Here is a 21,348-nt window from a genome sequence, read left to right as displayed (position 1 = left end):
GCAAAGAGGCCACACAGAGAGGCAAGCCTAGGGTGCAGTTTCTTGGCACCGTTTACTCCCGAGAACCCTGCCTTGTCTTCTCGCAGTGAGGGGAGCAGCTCTGTGCCAGTCTGCAGAAAGGAGACTAGCTCAGGAATGCGGTGAGGTGGTTTCTTTCCTGCCTCCTAATTACCTGCCCTTACCCAGAATGGTTTTCCCTTTAATTCAGTGTCTTCAAGGGAACTCATTAATACCAGCCACCCAAGCAACACAGGTTTCCAGATATGCACGTTTTTTAAATTACGTTTATTTAGCGTATGTACACATAAAAGAGAAATCACCCTCTGATCCCACCCAGCAGAAAACATGCACAAACCCAAGATATACGTGGAGGGAAGGGGCCCCAGCCCCAAGTTAGTGGTTGGGATGGTGCAATCCTGTGAGTCCCAAGCCCCAGTCAGGAGAGGGCTGGACCGAAGCACTGGGCAGCCCCTTGCTGCCAGCCCTAAAATAAGCGTGCACCGTAGCCAAAGGTCTGTTTGATGCCCTCAAAGTAGTACCGCTGCCAACCCTGCCGCGTCCTCTCTTCCTCGGGGGCAGGGATGCCTCTGCCTTCCATGCACAGCTCAGTCTCTCCATTCTTGTCTATGAAGGTCAAGGTGATGGTGGCAAAATGCCCTGGGGAGAGGCAGAGGGGAGGGGGGTTTAAGATCCAGGGTTTCCGTCAGGGTTGGAGACTAAGGGGGAAAGAAAGAGTTTTGGGGGTAATGGCACTAAGCAACTATGCATACTTACCTTCTGGCCAAGATTTAAACCTCCACTTCATCACAATAAGTTTCTCAGGGACCTAAAATAACCAGAGAGATCAGTGTGTACCGTAGACTCCAATGCGCCAGATCCTGGCTGGGACCAGCTGTCTGTCTTTCGTTCGGCCTACGGTCTGTGCAATTCTACACCTCAGGGGCACAGAGTGGACTGTGGAGTTGGTAGCATCTGCACCAACACAGGCTACAGCCTCTCCTCTCACTCCCAAGTCCAGTCCGGTCAACTGTGCCCAGGTGACAGTTCAGCGCTACAAATGGAAAGTTACCAGCCGCCAATATACATGACCTCTCTTCCATGTTTGATTTCTTCAGGGAGAACTAATTTAACTCTGAGGAGAAAAATTCTAGGAAAGCAAGAGAATTCAACTGCAACATTCTTTTGAAAATACAAAAATGAGGTTTTACTAACCAGAGAGACTGAATTTTACCTACAGAGCTGAAAAAAGGAATGTTTTTCTTCTGACCTGAGACTATATCCTGGGTCTGGGGCTAGCAGGCACTCACCATATCAGTGAATTCCCCAGAGACGTTGCCATCTACCAGGTGAAACTTCCCACCTTTGTCTGCTTCTAACATTGCAGGAGCATGGGTAAAGGCCTGAACGAGCTGTGGGGGGGGGAAAAAAAAAGAGGTAGGGAAGATTGTCCCTCTCAGTGGGACCTAGGGACAAACGCCAGGTGATACTTGCACACCTTAGCTCTCATTTCCAAAGGCACCACTCTGTCCAATGACTGACTTCTGTTATGTCCCACTACAAAGGGACAGCCACTGCTCAGGGCTTTGACTTGAGTAACTCTTTGTAAATCCATGATGCCAATACTTCAGATCCATTCACTTTTCCAACAAGAATGCTTCCAGTGGTGCCCACTTAAACCACCCCAAAACACTATACGGGAGGACAGAGAGCAAGTCCACTTTGAGGAGTAGAGTGAACACAGAAGGGTTTTTTCTTTGTCGCTACTTGTACGAGGAAATCCTCAAGGCACCACTTTTTAGTACCTGCTCTGCATGCAGAGGGGATGTGCCTACAACATCCCAAGTCACCTGAGTAGCAAATGCCCGGAGGCCTGACAAACAAGATTATACTTACCTCTTGGGTGGTAAAGACTCTATACAGCTCCTCTGGTGATGTCAGGAAGGTTTCTCTAAGGGTGATCTTACAAGTGGGGATTTTGACACCAACAGGTCTGGCCTGGGTTTTTGAAGGAGCAGACTTAGCCTGTGGAAGCGGCAGCGAGAAAGGTTTAGAGGGTGGGAAGCCTCCATTAACGTGGCTTCCAGGACAGGCCTGTCACTCATTCTCACAAACTTCTTCGCCTCCAGTGCTAATTGTTCCAGGAGGCTGGATGGACGTTTCAGTCATTAGGGGAACCTTCCCAGAATGTTCTCAGTTCCCACCGAAAACAACACTCCCAGTGGAGGACGGATCCTCACTGGAAACCCCACTGACCAAAGGACCTGGCAAACCACTGGGCATTTCTGAAGCACTCAGTGTAATTCTCCAGGAAAAATTCTGCGCTCAAAGAGCTGGAAGCAGCCACCTCCCCTCGGGAATCTCCTTAACTGTGCTGGCAGAAGGGCAGCAGGGCTGCAAACCAAGTGCTGAGCCTGAACTGTACAAGTTCTAGCTCCACAAAAACTAGCTGCTCACCCTGCAAATGTGGTGAAATTGATCAATTTCCTAATAGGTGAATGTCGTGATCTAAGCCCGGTACCTTCGTGACCCCTCTAGTGTCAAAGTACGAAATATCAACACCCCACTTAGAAAGAATACTGAAAACATAGATAGCTGAAGACCATCCTGTGTTCACAACCTAACCGGTGTTAAATGCAATCAAGAGAAACTCTGAAGCCGCTGCTGGCTTCCATTTGCTCTAGGGGTTTGTTATAAATGATTAAAAACCCAGTTAAAGAGGAACAAACAACTACACATCGTGGACCCTGTAAAAAGCACCATGGGCAGATCACAGGCTGCTGTGGCTTGGAGGTTAGGGTCAGAGAAAGAGCACATGGAAATACCACTTATTTACCTTGCGCTCCTCAGTTTTCAGTGCTGGCTGCCCGGCTGGGTCTACTGACTCTCCGTTCATTGTAGGCAAGATCATGCCCTGCGTGAACTCTGAAAAAATAAAATCCCCACTCCTGGAAGTTATTTCCTAGTAGCTGAGATTTGGGGCTTCTTTAGAGTTTGACAAACATGGACGTCTTACCCCCAAATGAAGTAATGACAAAGAAAGAAAGAGTCTACTTACTTTAGGTCTTTACCTTTGCACTATGCCAGACAGGTATCTGAGTGTATGCTACAGAACACAGAATGTTAACTAGGATGATTCTAAATCTCGCTCCATTAGAAGCAATACAACTTGTTAAATGTACATGAGGTCTCCTATGGATGGTAGCCAAAGAATGTAGTGGCACTTTCAAGGAATTCAAGAGCAGGGCAAGATACCCACAGATGCATACTTAGTCCCCCTTCTCCACTCTGCCTTACCTCAGTAGAATAGCCACACCTAGTGCACCAGAGCACTCGTTCTCACCAGAAGAGGTATCACCTCGTATGCTGGTGCCCTTTGACAGTCATTTTATGTACTCCCAACACCAAGATCAGAACACACTGGCAGAACTGGAATTCTAGGGGAGAGCTGAGCTGACCGCTATCCTAATGACCCCCTAAGTGTCCCTGGAGAATGCATGTGAAAGATAGTCCAGGACTGTGCTCAAGCAGTCCAGGGATGCCAAGTCTTTAGATTGCACCGTTCAACACAAATGTAATGACAGCCTCAAATAGAATCTTAAGTTTTCTAGTAGCCACAGTAAAGTGTTAAAACAGAGAAGTGAAATTAGTTTTAGTAACACGTTTAACCCAATACATCCAAACTATCGTATCAATATAAAAAGCTATTAGTAATTTCACATTCCTTTTTTGGTACCAAGTTTTCAAAACCCACTGTGTTTTCTACTCATGGCACAGCTCGACTTGGGACTATCTGCATCTCAAGTGCTCATCAGTCAATATATCAGATAATCCATCTCTATATCTTTCCCTTATTCAGAGTTTATAGATTGATTTTGAGGTGAAATAAGCCCCCTCCCCCACAAATCTTTTACCCATCTGGCAAAGAAAGGACTGTCAGGACCCTTAATCAGAGTCTGATGGTCGGGGGTGGGAGGGAACTACCTCCTCAAGGCATACGTTAACTACTCAAGGGATACCTGTTTTGAGGGTGCTGATGTAAATTCCCATTGCTTCTCTTAGGAGTTTCACCCCTTCTTCCTTCATTAAGGCCACGAGATTTGTGTCAGGCTCATCTTTGGCAAGGCTCACACTAATCTGAGTGAAAGATCAGAAGTAGGTGGTAAATAACTTGAGGGGCACCCACGACATGGAATGTGGGTGCTGAGCAATCAGATAGCTGCTGACATTTCCAAAGGAAACGTGTGAGGGTTGGGGTATTTTTCCAATCCCCATGAGTGTTCCTTCTTGCATTCTGCCAAAGCCAAGGTGGCTAACATTAGAACCCAAGTTACTAGCTAAAGTGGAGTAATTAAACAAGCACAAGCTGTGCTAGAAGCTCTCAATGGCACCACAGACCTAGGAAATCATCTACAAACTGAGGTTCTGAATGCTTGGGCCAGGCCTGGGCTTTAATCTTGAACGGGAAGTCATTTTTCTCATCTGAGAATAGAGAATGTGGAAGACTCAGATGAGGAATTAGGAAGCACAAACCTCTACTTCATCCACACTGTTTTCATCAGACAAATTGGGGATCTCCACATGTCCCTTGTACTGTACTCCAGACTTAGAGGTACCTGTCAAAAGCAATGCAACATCATTAGTCTCCCCCTTTGCAGGAAAAGGCTGCTCTAGAGTCCTAGCTACTCTTCTGCTTGCACTTTTTTTTTTTTTTGCTTGCACTTCTTTTGAACTACTGAACTGACCCTCTTTATTCTGAGATAAAGCCAGACGCAACCAACCCTCCCCGCTTCTCCCCTAGAAGAAATGTCTTTCCCCATTAGATCTGTTGAGGCCAACTGCCTCATATTACTGTATGGGACTAAGAGCTGTGTGGATGTGGCACTGGCAGGAATTCTGCCAGGGAGAACTTAGGTCAACAATCAATGCAGTCAGTTCTGCTAGAATGCTTGTTTTGAAAATACAAATTTATTCCGACGTGACTGACATCTTAGGGGTCAATCTGATCACAGCATGAATTTCACATTTGCTAACACAGGATTTCTTTCACGAGAAACACTAGGTGAACACACACCCACACAAAACCACACCCAGCTGAAATGAGCTGCACAGGAATACACAAAACACACACATCTCAAACATTTATCTGCCAGCAGCCTCAGTTCCCCATGTGCTATGAGCCACACCACCCACACTGGTGTTACAACTTCTGATTTCAGCTGACCCTCCTTCCACCAGTCGACAACAACCCACATGCTGCAACCCTTCTGATGCCCACTTTCACAAGTGAACTTCAGGTCTTTTTCAAGGTAAAGCACCATGTTTACTGTATTATTTACGTACTTCTTCCCATATAACATGTGTGGACTGTGCTATCAATTTTTATGTTCCTAAATTTTAAAAATGTGTCACCAATGAAGGTTTTTGGGTGTTGTGTCGTGTCCCTAACCCTATCCTCCCCATAAGCCCTGTGGTTTTGGTTGAGCAATTTTGCACAGTATGGGGATTTTTAGGAACACACGGGTGACGTTACAGCAGAACTGACTGTATTTCAAAATGAACCAACAAGATGATTATTGATCTTCACTTCTCCTGACCTCAGTTTCTCAATCTATAAAAAAAGGACTGGGCAAGATGATACCCAAGGTTCCTTTCAGACTACTATAGTTTTTTTTTAAAAAAGTCACAAACAGATAGATCTACTCTTCTCTTTATTACCATTTACTTGAAAAATGCTCATCGAGGCACAAATCTAATGTATGCTTTGCCCCACACATGTATTCCTTTAGCTCTAGTGCCTTTTAAAATTGTCAGGACCATCCAGCTAGCGCACATACATGGCTCCAATTCTTTGCCAATACCACCACAGAAGGGACACAAAAACTGGAGGATAAAACCACCCCAAATTATAGTCACACAGAAACTTCGCTAGCAGGGTAGTCTAAACTGGTAGATTCACACTGGAGAAAGTAAAAAAAAAAAAAAAAAAAAAAAAATCAAGACCAAAAAAACCCTCCCCTTCCCATCTTTAAGTCAATCATCCAAGAGACAAAAGTTAGCTAGTCTGAGGAAACGTTACCTGACATAAAATGTCCTAACATGTGGCCCAAAGATTCAGTGGCCCAGCTGCTTCACTGGTGGCAGCTTATGAGGCCCACAGAGAGGAAATGCATTTAGTGTCCCACAGCAGCAGAGAAATTTTGGCACCCAATACTGATTTCTATAAAAATAAAGAGCCCTGTGTCCCCTGAAGAGTTCCTAACCTTCCCAAAACTGTTCTCCCGGCTCCTTAATAGGTCAACCAAAATGCAGTTAGCCTTTGTTCTAATGGCCCAGCACAGACTTACCTGTCCAGTTTAGTTTGATGCTCCATTCATAAAAGAAGATAAGTTTGCCTTTGCGATTGTTAATGGATGCCTCTCCATCAAGCTTATTCACTTCTGTCACCTCACACTTGCCTTCCTCATTTTGCACCCGCACTGCCAGGAACAGCGTTTTCAGCTTATCCGTGGACCAGTTTGAAGCATCCCTCTCTGTCCTGCAAAACAGAAATAAAACTATGGACTAGCAGCCAAATGGAAGACACACTGCTTGCTCTGTGCGAGAGAATCCAAGGCTAAAAGAGACCTGACAAATACTCTGAAAAGACCAGTCCCACTCCCGTACATCCACAAACATCTTATCCTCTTTTAGGAAGATAAGGAGTCCCATACTGTCAAGAAAGATAACTGCTGTGTGGAATGGTTACAAATCAAATGGAAATTATACTTTCCTTTCTCAGCATGATGGTGCTAAAGTCAGTATTTGACACTTGAACATGGCGCCCCCGTTTGACCAAATGGAAAACTGTGACCATCTTGCTGAGGTCAGGAGCCTAAGAGTGGGCCCTAGAATGCAGTATTTAGCTAACAAGTCCAGTAAGTAAGAAAGCAATAATCTTGACCTCATTAGCACAGTGTTCTGACCTGTCAAATTCAGGCTGTGCTATAAATTCCCTACACATTCTGTGTCCTCTAAACGTCTAGGAAAACAATGTTAAATCCAGGGCTTCAAACCAAATTAGATCAAAGCACTATGTATGTTAAAAGGAGAGGAGATAGGTTGAAATATAGAGAAGAAAAATCACTATCTGCCTCCCAACATACTAACTAGCAGAGAACCCAGCAGCAAACAGGGCTGCAACAAAGTAAAAATGAAAGCAACGGGAACAAAGTTCAGTGGAGTTAAAAGATAAAGAAATAGTACTTTTAGGACATTTCATAAATGAGAGTAAGCTTTTAAAAGTGGTTAAGTTATAAAACCGTGATTGCCCGGCAACCGGGGTAGTCCTGGGAGTTACAACACAACCAAATGAATAGTTCCGGGTGAGAGGCCATGGCATCTTCAGCATCACTGTGCTCTTGAGCACCCACCGAACACGTTCCAAACCTTTGTCCTCTGGACTGAGGCAGTGGTTCTCTACGACTGACTCTGAATCTCACCCGTGAGCCGCAAAATAAGAATTCCAGCCCACTAGCCCCGAGCCTAACACAGCGATCTCCCAACACAATCCACGCCGATTTGGGTCTCACGGACTCCTCCGGCCACGTGTGGGAAGCATGTCCTTGCTCAGGCTGGATGCATCGGCCACGGGGGTTATGTTCTCGTATCTCTGAAACCCCTCCTCTGGGCGCAGCCCTCCACGTCGCCCTCTTGCCCTCTAAACACTGAAACAGAGGCAGGTGGTGGTGTGTGGAGAGACCTGGGACTACGGACCCCTGCCACAGGAAGAACCCACCCCCATCTCCGGGCAGTGCTGTATCGGCTCTAGTTTTGTTCCGCCCGAGGTTCCAGGGACCCGCACCCCTGGCCGGGCCGTAGCGTTCCCGCGGCCTGGCCCGCTGGCCCTCACCAGTGCCAGTTGTTGACGTTGGTGGCGTCCGCCCGCTCCTCCACGATCCAGCGTGGGTCGCCCTCACCCCACTTGGCCATCAGCTTTCCTGTCGCGCCGCCACCAGCTTCCGAGCAGCCACAGCCACAGCCTCAGGACTGCCTGGTCCCAGCCGCCCGGCAGCGCCTGGAAACTACTAGAAGCGGCCGCAGAACCTCCTGGCTTGCTTTTCCCTCCACCCCCCGCCCCTCCCCGCCTTAACTTCCGGCTCCTCCTCGCTTCCACCGGGTACTTCCGTTCCACCTCCTCGGACTTTAGTTTACGTGTGTTCTAGAGTTCCTTCAAGCTCCGTTGGGCTATCCCTAAATGGGTCGGAAAAGCAACCGCTCACACGACCATTTATCACCGTTAAGGCCACAAAGAACACGTCTCATTGTTTCCCTAGTCTCTGCATTGGCCCTGCCGAGCCTCATGGGAATTGTAGTCTTGTTTAGTAACCCGCTGGCTAACCGCGGAAGGTCGCGCTAAAAGTAAAGGAAACTACTTAGGCACGGAACGCCAGAAGTTCTGGGAGTTGTAGTCAAGAAGCCCTGTGGCACCTCCGGACAGCGCTTAAAGGCAAAAGCGGGAAAACTACAACTTCCAGCATGCTCTGCGGCCTCTTTCTTGACCCACGTTCCCCCCTTCCGCCCCACCCAGCGACTGTTCGCTTCCGCCCATTTTCTATGCAGCTTAGCCTGACTAGAAAGGGTGGTCCAGCGGCGGAAGAGTCTGACGCTGCCCTGAAAGGGTGGGCTCGGTGTGGAAGAGGTGAGGGTGTCCCAATCCGTTTGGGCCGCGTATCTGGTTGAGTCCGACCACGCCGCAGACATATCCTTTTCCTCTTACTCTCTGAGGTGTCCCTAGACCCCCCCGCCAGGCCCGACTCCTCCAGTCGGAGCGACCGAGTACGCTACGAGCCCGAGTACACTCGAGGTTGGGGCTGTGAGTGAGCCTCGACATTTGATTTTGAAAGAGCATTTACTCTGCCAGCGATCCGCCGGACTCTGGCGACTGCAGTAGGTCCATGGCTTCCTGGACTTTTCGCCTGTAGAGTCTTCTAGGTTAACCCACATTCCCCGGTCTCCGTTAATAGCCTCACATGTGGAAGCCTGGCTCAGAAGATAATTGTAACTTCTCGGTAGCTGGTTTCTGAAGTGTCCCGAGGCTGGGAGCGTGTTGGTTGTGGATTTTTTTTTTTTTTTTCTGATGCCTGTTGTCCTTCCTTTGTCCTGTACCTCGGATTTGCTTCCCTGTCTTGTGGGCTCTCAGTACAGGTGACGATAGGGACAAGCCTCTGCTGTATTTGATATCATGTTGAAGCACTTTTTCCAGTCACTCTTAAAATTGTACCTGGTTGCTGCAACTTGTAGAGCCATTAAATCTTTATCATTATCTCTTTACTTGGCAAGTAAATTTACGTTCTGATTTGGCTAGAAGTACAAATTGGTGGCAAGTATCTCCTGCGGTTGCATGGTTAAAAACGATTCCAGAAATTCTCTGGTGGATTATCGGGTGTGTTAGACACATTCTATGCTTATCTGTAGATATTTCCAGATATTTATTTACTGCCCTGGTTTTCCCTAGAGTAAAACAGAAGGACCATGCATGTCAGAGTGGAAGTGATTCAGGAGCTAGAAAACCTAGATTATAGGAGCAGTTAGCAAAGTGGTTTTGGTACCTCATTCTTTTGTGCCTCATCTTCCTCATCAGTGAAATAGAGATGGAATCTGCCAGACCTACCTTACAGAGCTGTTGTGAGGATGAGAGTGCTCTATTAAGTTGGCAATCTGTGCCAGGGACATTTACATACTCTATGTACGTCTTCAGTGTTGGTGATAGCCACTCTCAGCATTTTTGTGTCAGATTAATTTTTTTAATCTTTAGGATTGCTTGAAAGTATTTTCTGTCTAGCTTTTTCTAAGCTGCCATGATGCTTTACTAATAAAAATTAACACTGAGCATTAATTTTGTATCAGACACTAGGTGCTCCACATGTATGATCTAGTTTAAGCTTCACAACAATTTTATAAGGTAAGGGGTCTATTGTTATGCCCATTTTACAGATGAGGAAACTAAGATGGAAAGGTGTCAGTAAAATATCCTACACTAAAAAGAACTGATCTTTAGTATTTACTTTCTGCTAGGTGTTCCCTGAGTCCTATTTCTTCTTCACTGCAATCTTGTGAGGTAGGATATCATTTTCTCCAAGGCTTAGAAGTAAAATTATTTACCCAGTTTCCTCAGAATTGGGAGACCAAGATTTGAATTCAAAGCTGCCTACTATAAAGTCTGTGCTTGTACCACCATGAAGGATGATTTCATTGTATCTGTCGACTTTTTTATTTGGCTTTAAATATACAAAAGGATTTTTAAGTTACATCTGGGTTCAGTAGAAATTGATTAGTGCTGTCTGCCATGGGAAGGGATCAGACATTAGAAAATTCCCACCATACCTTTGCAATCCCTATATCCTCTGAAAACACAAGAGTCAGGAAGTGAGAGTACACATGATTTCCTGGCTTATAGTGGTTTGACTTACGATTTTTCAGCTTTATGATGGTGCAAAAGTGATGCACATCCAGGAGAAGCCGTAGGGTGAGTTTTGAATATGGATCTTTTCCCGGGCTGGCAATATACAGCACTGCACTGTTGTGATGCTTGGCAGTGACAGTGAGCTACGGCACCCAGTCAGCCACATCACAAGAGTGAACAACTGGTACATTTAAACTATTCTGCACCCACACAGCCATTCTGTTTTTTCACTTTCAGTACAGTAGTCAATAAATTACATGAGATATTCAACACTTTATTATAAAATAGGCCTTGCGTTAAATGATCTTGCCCGACTGCAGGCTAATATAAGTGTTCTAAGCACATTGAAGGTAGGCTAGGCTGAGCCATGATGTTCAGTGTTTTCCACTCACGATATTTTCTTATGCTTGGTTTATCAGGATGTTAACCTCATTGTAAGTTAAGGAATATCTGTAGAGTGTGTTAAGGGCCATCAGAAGCTTCAACAAGGCTGCTGTGATGAGTGTATGTCAAGCTTCTGTTGTGAAAGGTACCATTGAAAGAAAAGGAAAAGCAAATGAATTCTTTAGAATTTAACCCTGTGTAGCCTTTGGAGTTCTTTTTGTTGCTTTGGGAGTTTTGGTTACTCCGTCCTAGTGTTTTTTGTTTTTTAATATTTATTTATTTTGAGAGAGCATGTGTGAGCAGTCTGGAAGGGCAGAGAGGAGAGAGAGAATCCTAATCTGGCTCCTTGCTGTTAGTGCTGAGCCCGACATGGGATTCAATCCCAGAAACTGTGAGATCCTGACCCAGGCTGAAATCAAGAGTTGGACCCTTAACCGACTTAGCCACCCAGGCACCCCACTGTTTCTTAGTTTAAATCAGTTTTCACTCTGTCCAGTTGGCATTGATAATTTTTTTCAGAGTGAAATCTAATTTTAGAATAGTGATGGGAGGGACTTGTGGTATTTTGACTGATTCTTTATATATATATATTTTCTTTTCTTGGCCATGCTCTCAGTTCCCAGAATTTGGCCAATACTTATTCGTAAATTAATCATAATTTGAAGATACAGGCAGGATAATTCTACTTCATTTAATCTTTGCTTTCTTTCTTCTGACATTTAGCAAGCATGTATGAGAACAAGAGCCATTTTTATTTACTGTGGTATTCCCAGAGCCTGGAATAGTGCCTCAAAGATGGCACTCAGTATTAGATAAATGTTGAATACACGAATGCAATTTTTATCTGTTTTGTTGATGCTTTTTCTTCAATTTAATTTTTTAAATATTTATTTTTGAGAGAGGGGGGAGGGTGTGAGCAGGGGAGGAGCAGAGAGAGAGGGAGACAGAGAATCCAAGCAGGCTCCTCACTGTCAGTGCAGAGCCTGATGTGGGGCTTGAATTCATGAACTGTGAGATCATGACCTGAGCCGAAGTTGGATGGTTAACCAACTGAGCCACCCAGGTGCCCTGGTTTTGTTGATACTTTGATCTTGTGTATTCAGCAAAATTGGGATGCATTCTTATAACACTTGCCTGTCTTGTGCTGTTACCTTTATACATATCTATGCTGAATACCCCAGCTTTCTTGTAGGGTGCTTCAGAAGAGGGGCTGTGTCTTGTACTTTTTTTTTTAATGTTTATTTTTGAGAGAAAGACAGAGACAGAGTATGAGTGGGAGGGGGGCAGAGAGAGAGGGAGACACAGAATCCGAAGCAGGCTCCAGGCTCTGAGCTGTCAGCACAGAGCCCAACGTGGGGCTTGAACTCGCATACCACGAGATCATGACCTGAGCTGAAGTTGGCCGCTTAACCTACTGAGCCACCCAGGTGCCCCTGTCTTGCATTTTTTACATATCCCTCACAGCTCCTGAGAGAGTGCCTTGAACAAAGTAGGTAGTCTAGGAATGAAGAGTACTCGTGGGTAATTAGAGGATCAAAAGTATGATTTGATCAGTTGGAGACGCAAGGATCTGATTTTATGTGGCAGATTCAATATTTGCTCTATCTAATTCTTTGAAATGTCCCCAAATTACTGGGGTGTGAGGTGGGAGGGAGAGTTTGTAGTGAAGGAAATTAAAGTTTTTGGAGCTCTGTGGGAAGTGATCCAGGAAACGACATGTATCTGTCTTACTCTTACTCCAGATGAATCGGACAAAAGGTGATGAGGAGGAGTATTGGAATAGCTCCAAGTTCAAGGCTTTCACCTTTGATGATGAAGATGATGAACTGTCACAGGTGGGTTTTCTTGAGCAATTGCTGCAGGTCACACCTCCTCCACAGTGCCACTCTAAAATTCCTTCCCCTTGTGTCCTTGGTAAGCTAGCTTTTGACTGTGTCTCCATTAGGCTCAGAAGTGTTTGGGGTCAGACCTTTAGAAAAATCCTCATAAAAAAGAGGTTTCAAAACAGAGCCAGAAAGATTGTAAAAATCAACTCTCCACCCTTCTTACTTTTGTTCTTAAGGTAACTTATTCCTTTCAGTTTTTTTTTTCCCTCAGAACCCCAAGCCTTTTATCATATGATGTAATTGTTATTTTTGAACAATGAATTGGATTGGAAGTTGTCTTTATTGCATCTATTTTACAAATGGGGAAACATTTATTTTGGAGAGATGGACAGACTCACTCAGGTTTACACAGTAAGTCATTGCCAGGAATATGATTAGCACTTTTTTTTTTTAAGAGGTTTTTTTTTTTTTTTTTTTTTAATGTTTTACTTATTTTTGAGGGGAGCGGGGGCAGACAAAGAGGCAGATAGATCTGAAGCAGGCTTCACATTGACAGCAGCGAGCCCAATGCAGGGCTCGAACCCATGAACCGTGAGATCGTGACCTGACTGAAGTCGGATGCTCAACCAACTGAGCCACCCAGGTGCCTCAAGAGTTGTTTGTTTGTTTGTTTTTTAAGTTTATTTATTTATTTTGAGAGAGAGAGGTTGAGAGAGCATACGCATGCACTCTAGGGCAAGGCAGAAAGAAGGAGAGAGAGAATCCCAAGCAAACTCCACATTGTCAGTGCAAAGCCTGATATGGGGCTGGATCCCATGAACTGTGAGATCATGACTTGTGCTGAAATCAAGAGTCAGAACTGACTGAGCCGCCCAGGTGCCTCTATTATTAGAACCTAAAAGCAGCTTTGATTCCTTTTAACTCTTGCCACTGGACTGCAGTGTTGGCTAAAGAACAATTTGTTTTCTTGGCAAGTATCTGGCAGGCTAGATTGCAAAGGCTAGATTGAAAGTGTTTGCCATCTTTAAGTGTCAATTGCTCAGCCACCTTGATTGTCAAAGAGATAGGTGGGAAATACTGCTTACCTGAGTGCCCTGCCTTATGTCCCTCCGCAGTTAAAGGAATCCAAGAGAGCAGTAAATAGTCTTCGAGACTTCGTGGATGATGATGATGACGATGACCTGGAGAAAGTCAGCTGGAGTGGGGAGCCAGTGGGAAGTAAGTAGAAGAGGCTATAGGAGGGGATTGATATTCAGGGTTCTTGTCACTAATGAGGGCTCCATTTGCTTGTCTTCTCAGTGTTTTGTCAGGAAGGGGAATGAGGGTAGACTATTTTCAGATGAGCATACATTTGGAAATTTAACCTCAGAAGATACTTGAGGAAATAACAGTAGTTCCCATGTGGCTGTCTAGTCTGCTGTCTTAGGGTTAATGCTTGGCTGGGTATTTCGGACTCACTTGGGGTGCTTGTTAAAATTAAATTCCTAGGCTTCACTCCAGAGACTTTGATTCAGTATGTCTCGGGGGTGAGGGTCTTAATTTATGATAGGTACTGTAAGTGCTTCCAATATGCAGTCATATTTGGGACTGTTGGCTTAATTGCTCCTAACTGGCTGGCAGGACTGACTTCCTTAGCCACCAAGTCTCATCGTCTAGCTGTTATATAATACCACTTAACGCTTTTGCAGAGTCCATCTGATTTTTGAGAATGTTAAAATTTTTTTAATATAGGAATATCATCAAACTTTAAAAATATAGTATTTTAGGCAATCAATGAAAAGTTTCCCTCCAACACTATCGTGCATTTACTGTTCTCAGTCCCTGCTATCCCAAAACACTGCTGTGGTTTGCTTCCTGTGTGTTCAACTAAAGATTCTTTTTACATTTGGAAATGCATATAGGAATATGTATATTCTTATCCCCTCTTTTACACCAGTGGTAGCATGCTTTATACCCTGCTCTTTTCAATTGACAATATAGTTTGGAGATCTTTCCATATCAGTACGTAAAGAAGTTTCTCATTCTCTATTTATTTTTTAAAATTATTTTATTTTATTTTTCAGAGAGAGAGAAGCAGAGCACAAGCAGGGGAGGGGCAGAGAGAGAGGGAGACGAATCTGAAACAGGCTCCAGGCTGTCAGTACAGAGCCCGATGTGGAGCTTGAACTCATGAGCTGTGAGATCATGACCTGAGCTGAAGTCGGACACTTAACCGACTGAGCCACCCAGGCGCCCCACTCTCATTCTCTCTTTTAAAACAACAGCATCGATTATGTTGTATGGGTTTACCATAATTTGTTTAAACAGTTCACTTTTGATGAACTTTAGATTGTTCCCAATCTTTTGTTTATACTGCTATCAATAACCTTGTTTTCTGCCCATATATGAGTATATGAAAGATCAATTCTTGAGTGGAATCACTGGCAGAGGGTATTTGCATCTGTATGGGTTAGATATTGCCAAATTGTTCTCCACAGGGACTGTACCAGTGTGCCCCCATCAGCGATGTTTGAGTGTTCCTGTTTCCCCACAGCTTTGCCAACACAGGGTATTATTGAACTCTAGATCTTTGCCAGTTTTACAGGGGCCAATGGTATCTCAGTGCACTTTTACTTTGTGTAATTCTTTTATTAAAAGTAAGGTTGAGCATCTTTTCGTATGTTTAATAGCCACTTGAATTTCCTTTTCTGTGATCCATTTGTTAATTTCCTTTGCTCCTTTTTCTGTTGATGAGTCGATTTGAATTTATTTTTTCTCTCTACTTCAGTTTTTTAAGTCCATGTCAATAACAGACCGGGGCCTCTGGTGAAAAACTTTTAGTATTTATCAGAATGCTGTATATCAAGGATTATTGTGTATGAGAATCACTGATTTAGTTCTATCTCACAGGTATCTCATGGTCCATCAAAGAGACTGCTGGTAACAGTGGGTCAAACCAGGAGGGGCGTGAACAGCTCAAGAGCCGAAACAGCTTCTCCTCCTATGCACAATTACCCAAACCTACTTCTACCTACTCCCTGAGCAGCTTTTTTAGAGGTAAAGAGATTGTTAAAGGGGTAGGGGGGCCCTCCTTTTCTCTTTCCAAAAAAAAAAAAAAAAGCACTCAGTTTATAATTTTCATTTACTCTGGAAGAAAAAGATTATTGAAGGATAAAGAATTATCTTTGGAACTGGCAGTTAGGGATTAGAAGTCAGAGAAGAGAGACATTCAGAGGGATTTGGCAGGAACATGATGAACAAAACTGACATTAGTTCTGTGGCAGGTGCTGAAGAAATTTACCCAGGTCAGGATTCCTGCCTACCGCTGTGCATTGCTGTAGGGAACCGTTGTTTACTACTGGTGGGGATATAAAATGGCGTAGCCACTGCGGAAGACAGTATGGCAGTTCCTTAAAAAAGTAAGCCAGACATACAAGGACAAATATTGTATGATTCCATTTCTATAAGATACCTACAATATTTAGATTCATAAAGACAGTAAAATAGTGGTGACCGGGACTGGAGGTTAGGAGAAATGGGGAGTTATTGTTTAATGGGTACAGAATCTTAGTTTGGGATGATGAGAAAGTCCTAGAGATGGATAGTGGTGATGGTAGTACAGTGTGAATGTACTCAGTGCCACCAAACTGTACATTTAAGAATGGTAAAAAACGTTTATGTTATGTATATTTTACCACAAGTAAAAAAATTTTTTTTCCCTGACTTTGTTTTTCATGGCACCTCAAATTTCTGAAGTTGAATGGAGGTTTGTCTTAAGCCTTGAGTTCCCACATTGCATAAAAAAGGTTCTATACATACTGCATCCTTAACCAAGTGAAATGCTTCTGACTGGAACTATTGACCTCTCCCCTTACATGTTCTTTACTTCCAGGGAGAACTAGACCTGGAAGTTTCCAGTGTCTTTCGGATGGTAAGCATTGACCCTCTGCTCTGGAGTACTATGGGAGAAGTTACTGATATGTGGTACACTCTGCAGGGTCATGGAGATAGGTGGTAATTAGATGAAATGTTTTCTGAGTCTACCACCATTATTAGAGAAATTTTCTGATTTTGAGTAAGGAGGTCAAGATCATTCTGGCTATAGGGGCAAGGGGTGACTTCTAGGGGCGCTGTTTCTGGGGAGGAGCTGAGATCTACTTTGGGCCATAAAGATGCCTTGGGACCTCACGAGTCAACAAAATGCATGTGAGAAGGAAGCAGTAGAGGACAGGAGTGACATGAAGATGGTGTCTTTCTGAATCAGCTGCCTATTTTTTCCAGCTCTGTCGGACACACCTGCCAAAAGCTATGCTCCAGAGCTGGGCAGACCTAAGGGGGAGTACAGGGTGAGTCATATCTTGCACGGGTGTGACACTTCACACAGTGCAGAGTGCTTTGACATACGTTATCTTGCTTGATCTTCCTAACTTTTTGACCAGCTAATACCTTAACTTTTATGTAGAGAAGAAAACTGGATTTCTAAATATCAGGGCTTGCCTTGAGTCTCACAGCTATTAAATGGTGGAACTGGGACTCCATTTATTTTCTGATTCTGTCCAGCGCACTTCCCTTACCCATTATACTGCCTTTTGAAGGCTGTATTTTGAAACTTTTGATCATCGCTGTGGTCTGGAAGCTTTGTGGAGCTCATATTCCCAAGAAGCACATAACAAAGTAAATTGATTCATAAGGAAGGAAGTATATCATAAGATCCAGAAGAGAAACATGTCTCCTTCTTTTCCTTCTGTCTGCATAACCGTCAGTCAGAATCCCAAAATGTGACTAATTGTATCTAGGGGGTGACATCCTGAACCAGTAGGCATAGGGTTATGGTTTTGTCAGTTGGTTCTTTCCCTTTTTGATCCACCTCTTCTTGCCTGTATTGTCCCTGTTGTAATTTCTTCAGACACTCAGAACAAGACCATTCTTGTTCTTCATTTTTTTTCATCCATTCCCTCCCACAAAATATTTCCCCATTAGGGAATAAAGATAAGAGTTTTAAGTGAGGAGCTGGCACACTGATAATGCTGATCCCTTAACCTCTTGAGATTCGTGTGTTGCTGATATTCTAGGATTATAGCAATGACTGGAGCCCCAGTGACACAGTGCGACGCCTTCGGAAGGGCAAGGTAAGGCCACTGGAGAGAGAATTCTTGTGGGAAAAGAGCACCATGGCTGGGAGAAAACATTTTCAAAATACATATGTTATAAAGGATTTTTTTTATCAAGAATATATAAAGAACAATGATTATCTTCAATAAGAAGATAAACAACTCAGTAAAAAACTTGGTGCAAGATGTAACCAGTTACGTCAAAAAAAGATACGTGAATAGCCAAAGAGCACTTGAAAAGTTCTTTCACATTAACAGTTATCAAGAAAATGTGAATTAAAACTGTGAAATACCACTGTATAGCCACTAGAATGGCTAAACTTAAAAGTATTGATCATACCAAGCATTGGGACGCTGTGGAGGAGCCAGAACTCTGGTACACTGAGAGCAAGAAGGGAAAATGTTAAAACTACTCTGGAAAATAGTCTGGCACCTTCTTATGAAGTTAAACATACACTTAACTTCATTGCTAGATATTTACAATCCAAGAGGAATGAAAACTTATGTTCAAAGACTTACACACAAATTTTTGTAACAGCTTCATTTATAATAGCCCCCAAAGTGGAAATAACCCAAATATCCTTCAGGAGATAAATGGATAAATGGTGATATGTCCATACAATGGCAAACTGTTTACCAGTAAGTAGGAATAAATTAGTGGTACTCACCACAATGTATTGATTCATCTCAGAAATGTGATCTTGAAGGGCACCTGGCTGGCTCAGTCAGTAGAGCATGTGTCTCTAGATCTCAGGTTCATGAGTTCAAGTCATGTGGGTGTGGAGCCTACTAAAAACAAAACAAACAAACAAAAAAGTGAAATTGAGTAAAAGAAGCCAAATGTGAAAGAGTACATATTGTATGGTTCTGTTTCTGAAATCCTAGAAAAGGGAAAACTTTGGTGATTAAAAACAGGTGAATGGTTGCGAGGGGCTAGAGATTGGGTGGGGGGGAGTTGACATCAAAGCTGACAAGGGAACTTTTTGGGGTGATGGAGTTGTTCTGTATCTTGATTATGGTAGTATATGAACTTGTCAAACTCACTGAATATTACAGTTGAATAGGGTAGACTTTATTGTATGTAAATTATACCTCCTTAAAAAGAGAACAGGTGATCTCTCTACCCATTGACTTTGGCAGGACTTTATCAGGACATCAGGACTTTCTTGCACGCTAATTCTGTTCTTATTTTGCCAGGCCTGCTCACTAGAAAGATTCCGCTCCTTACAGGACAAGCTACAACTCCTAGAGGAAGCAGTAAGCATGCATGATGGAAATGTCATTACTGCAGTAAGTTGTGGGTTTTGTTTGTTGTTTGTTTAATTGTTGTTTTCAGTAGTTTCTCAGAGTCCATTCAGAATAGGACTTTAACATTTTAGGTTAAATGTCTAGAAAAGATCCTAGATTTCTCTTATTTATTTGTTTGTTTATTTTAAGAGAGAGAAAGGGAGAGCAAGAGCATGGAAGGGGCAGAGAGGGGGAGAGACACAATCCCGAGCAGGCTTTGTGCTGTGGGCACAAAGCTTGATGCGGCACTTGAACTCACAAACCATGAACTAAAACCAAGAGTCAGATGCTTAACTGAGCCACCCAAGCACCCCCTCAATTCCTCTTAAAGTGTAGGATTCTCAGTAATACATGCTCTGAGGCTCGGCTGGCAGGACTTGCATTGTATGTGGAACTCTTGATTATAATCAGGAAGTAGCAGGTTGGCTTCTAAAAAGTAATCTGAGAGAGAAGACGTATGAGAGCAGTCTCTCAGAGGGGGTGTCTCTTGCCAGTGTGGGAATGGGCAGGTGGACTTCTCTTAGACATCTGCCAAGATGCCTAATGTGTCGCTGACATCATTTCTAGACATCAGGAGCTCAGGGCAGGGCTTTGCGTTTGAAAGGTTACACAGAGTAATTTATTCTTTGTTCTCCTTTCCTCTAGGTTCTGATCTTCCTGAAGAGGACACTGAGCAAAGGTGAGCATGGGTTGAGAGAAATCTTCAGTCGACAAGATACCTGCTACATTTGAAGGGGGAATGTCATTGTGGCTTTTATCAGAATTCACCATCATCAGGTCTGTTTCTGAGACAGCTGGGATGGCCTAAGACTTCAGAGTATCCATCTCATCTCTTGAGGGCAGTTTTTCATCCTGTAGGGTGATAAGTCTATTAACTTCAAAGTGTCCCTATTCGCTAGACAGACAGATGGCTGTGTTGATTTGAGGACTTCAGAGTCCATGCTAGGTGCCTGCTGGTTGAGTTGGTGAAGGCTGACTGAATGGCTAAGAGTTGCCCTGGACCATGGAGTGCATTGATGGTGGATTGAGCCAGAGGAATGGGTACCATAAAAAACTGTTCCTTGCTTGTGATTGGCTCTGAGATGTTTGGAATGTATGAGGAGGGAGACCAATTTCACACCTGAGTAATAGGCTTTAATTTCCCCACCTAACTATTTCCTGCCTGCCAGAGATCCTCTTCCGAGAGCTGGAGGTGCGACAGGTTGCTTTGAGACATCTCATTCACTTCCTTAAAGAAATAGGGGATCAAAAGTTGCTTTTAGACCTCTTCAGGTAAGAACTGATCATCTTGTCTATGAAGTTTACTGAGTCTTTATTCAAAGCACGCTGGAGAATACAAAGAGAAAAGACATTGTCCTTTTTTTGTTATTAGATAAGATACTGAAACGGTGATGGGATAACTAATAATGCACCTCAGCCTATGATAAAGTGACAGTACAGCAGGTGGTTAAGAAGGAGGCCCTGGAGTCAAACATACCTACATTGAATACTGGCAACACCACTTAGTTCATAGAGTGACCTTGAGCAAGTTGCCCAACCTTTCCAAGCATTAGTTCCAAACCTGTACAATAGAAATGATGATTTATACCCGGCAGGTCATTATGAAGATTAAAAGAGTTAGTGTGGGAAAAGCACTTAGCTTAATACATAGTCTGTATTAATATTTTTAAGCATTTTGTTATAAAAGACTCAGAATAAAGGTATCTTTTATTGCTTGGTCCCCAATGATGCCAGTGGGAAGTACGGTGGAAGAGCAAAAGAAGAAAATAACAATCTTTAGTCAGGATACCCAAGGAAAGCCGCATGGAGGTGTTTAGGAATTGAGACTAGGTAGGATTCTAATAGGTAGAGAGGCAAGAGGTAGGCATATGTGCTGGGGGTCAGGGGCAGGAGAATATCTTCTACCATGTTTTCCTTCCTTCCCTATCTCATTCTAATCAGTAGAGACTTTCCTGCCCTTAGCTTAAAATGTATATTATGTCTTGTCTTCAATGTCAGGAAAGGGGTTAGAACCTTTGTTTAGGCTGATAATGTGGCCCATGGTAACTCCAATTATCTAGTGACTCCAGCACAGTGATGAGCTGCCCCAAGACTATGGTGGGAAAAGCAGATCACCTAGTCAGGGCCAAGATTACAGATGTTAGCCAGGAATTTGCAGAAGACATGTTCATTGAGGCAGGCTGTTCTCTCCCTCCTTCCCTCCCTCCTTCTCTTCCTTCCTTCCTTCCTTCCTTCCTTCCCTCCCTCCCTCCCTCCCTCCCTCCCTCCCTCCCTCCCTCCCTCCCGATCAACGAGGCTTTATTAGGCATCACCTCTAGGC

General features: G+C 43.7%; 2 protein-coding genes across 2 annotated transcripts in view; one reads left to right on the top strand and one right to left on the bottom strand.

Moving 5' to 3' along the window:
* Window positions 1-264: 264 nt before the first annotated feature.
* AHSA1 (activator of HSP90 ATPase activity 1) lies at window positions 265-8,124 on the bottom strand. Its single transcript, XM_015071596.3, has 9 exons — window positions 7,889-8,124; window positions 6,345-6,535; window positions 4,531-4,613; window positions 4,017-4,134; window positions 2,834-2,922; window positions 1,894-2,022; window positions 1,308-1,409; window positions 775-826; window positions 265-657 (listed from the first exon to the last, which is right to left on the bottom strand). Exons 1-9 carry the CDS (start codon window positions 7,966-7,968, stop codon window positions 485-487), a joined length of 1,017 nt encoding a protein of 338 aa, XP_014927082.1. The 5' UTR covers window positions 7,969-8,124; the 3' UTR covers window positions 265-484.
* A 396-nt stretch (window positions 8,125-8,520) lies between these two features.
* Window positions 8,521-21,348, top strand: part of VIPAS39 (VPS33B interacting protein, apical-basolateral polarity regulator, spe-39 homolog) — a 24,317-nt gene continuing 11,489 nt past the window's right edge. Inside the window, exons 1-10 of the mRNA XM_015071597.3 lie at window positions 8,521-8,677; window positions 12,568-12,660; window positions 13,767-13,869; window positions 15,541-15,687; window positions 16,523-16,561; window positions 16,912-16,976; window positions 17,703-17,759; window positions 18,939-19,031; window positions 19,674-19,707; window positions 20,198-20,300. Of these exons, the coding sequence (XP_014927083.1) occupies window positions 12,568-12,660; window positions 13,767-13,869; window positions 15,541-15,687; window positions 16,523-16,561; window positions 16,912-16,976; window positions 17,703-17,759; window positions 18,939-19,031; window positions 19,674-19,707; window positions 20,198-20,300 (734 nt within the window). The 5' untranslated portion in view covers window positions 8,521-8,677. The remainder of the gene's footprint in view (window positions 8,678-12,567; window positions 12,661-13,766; window positions 13,870-15,540; window positions 15,688-16,522; window positions 16,562-16,911; window positions 16,977-17,702; window positions 17,760-18,938; window positions 19,032-19,673; window positions 19,708-20,197; window positions 20,301-21,348) is intronic.

The sequence above is a fragment of the Acinonyx jubatus genome, chromosome B3 (assembly GCF_027475565.1).
Source record: "Acinonyx jubatus isolate Ajub_Pintada_27869175 chromosome B3, VMU_Ajub_asm_v1.0, whole genome shotgun sequence".
NCBI lineage: Eukaryota > Metazoa > Chordata > Mammalia > Carnivora > Felidae > Acinonyx > Acinonyx jubatus.
The sequence above is the reverse complement of the archived record's forward strand: the minus strand, read 5'-3'. Positions and strand labels throughout refer to the sequence as shown.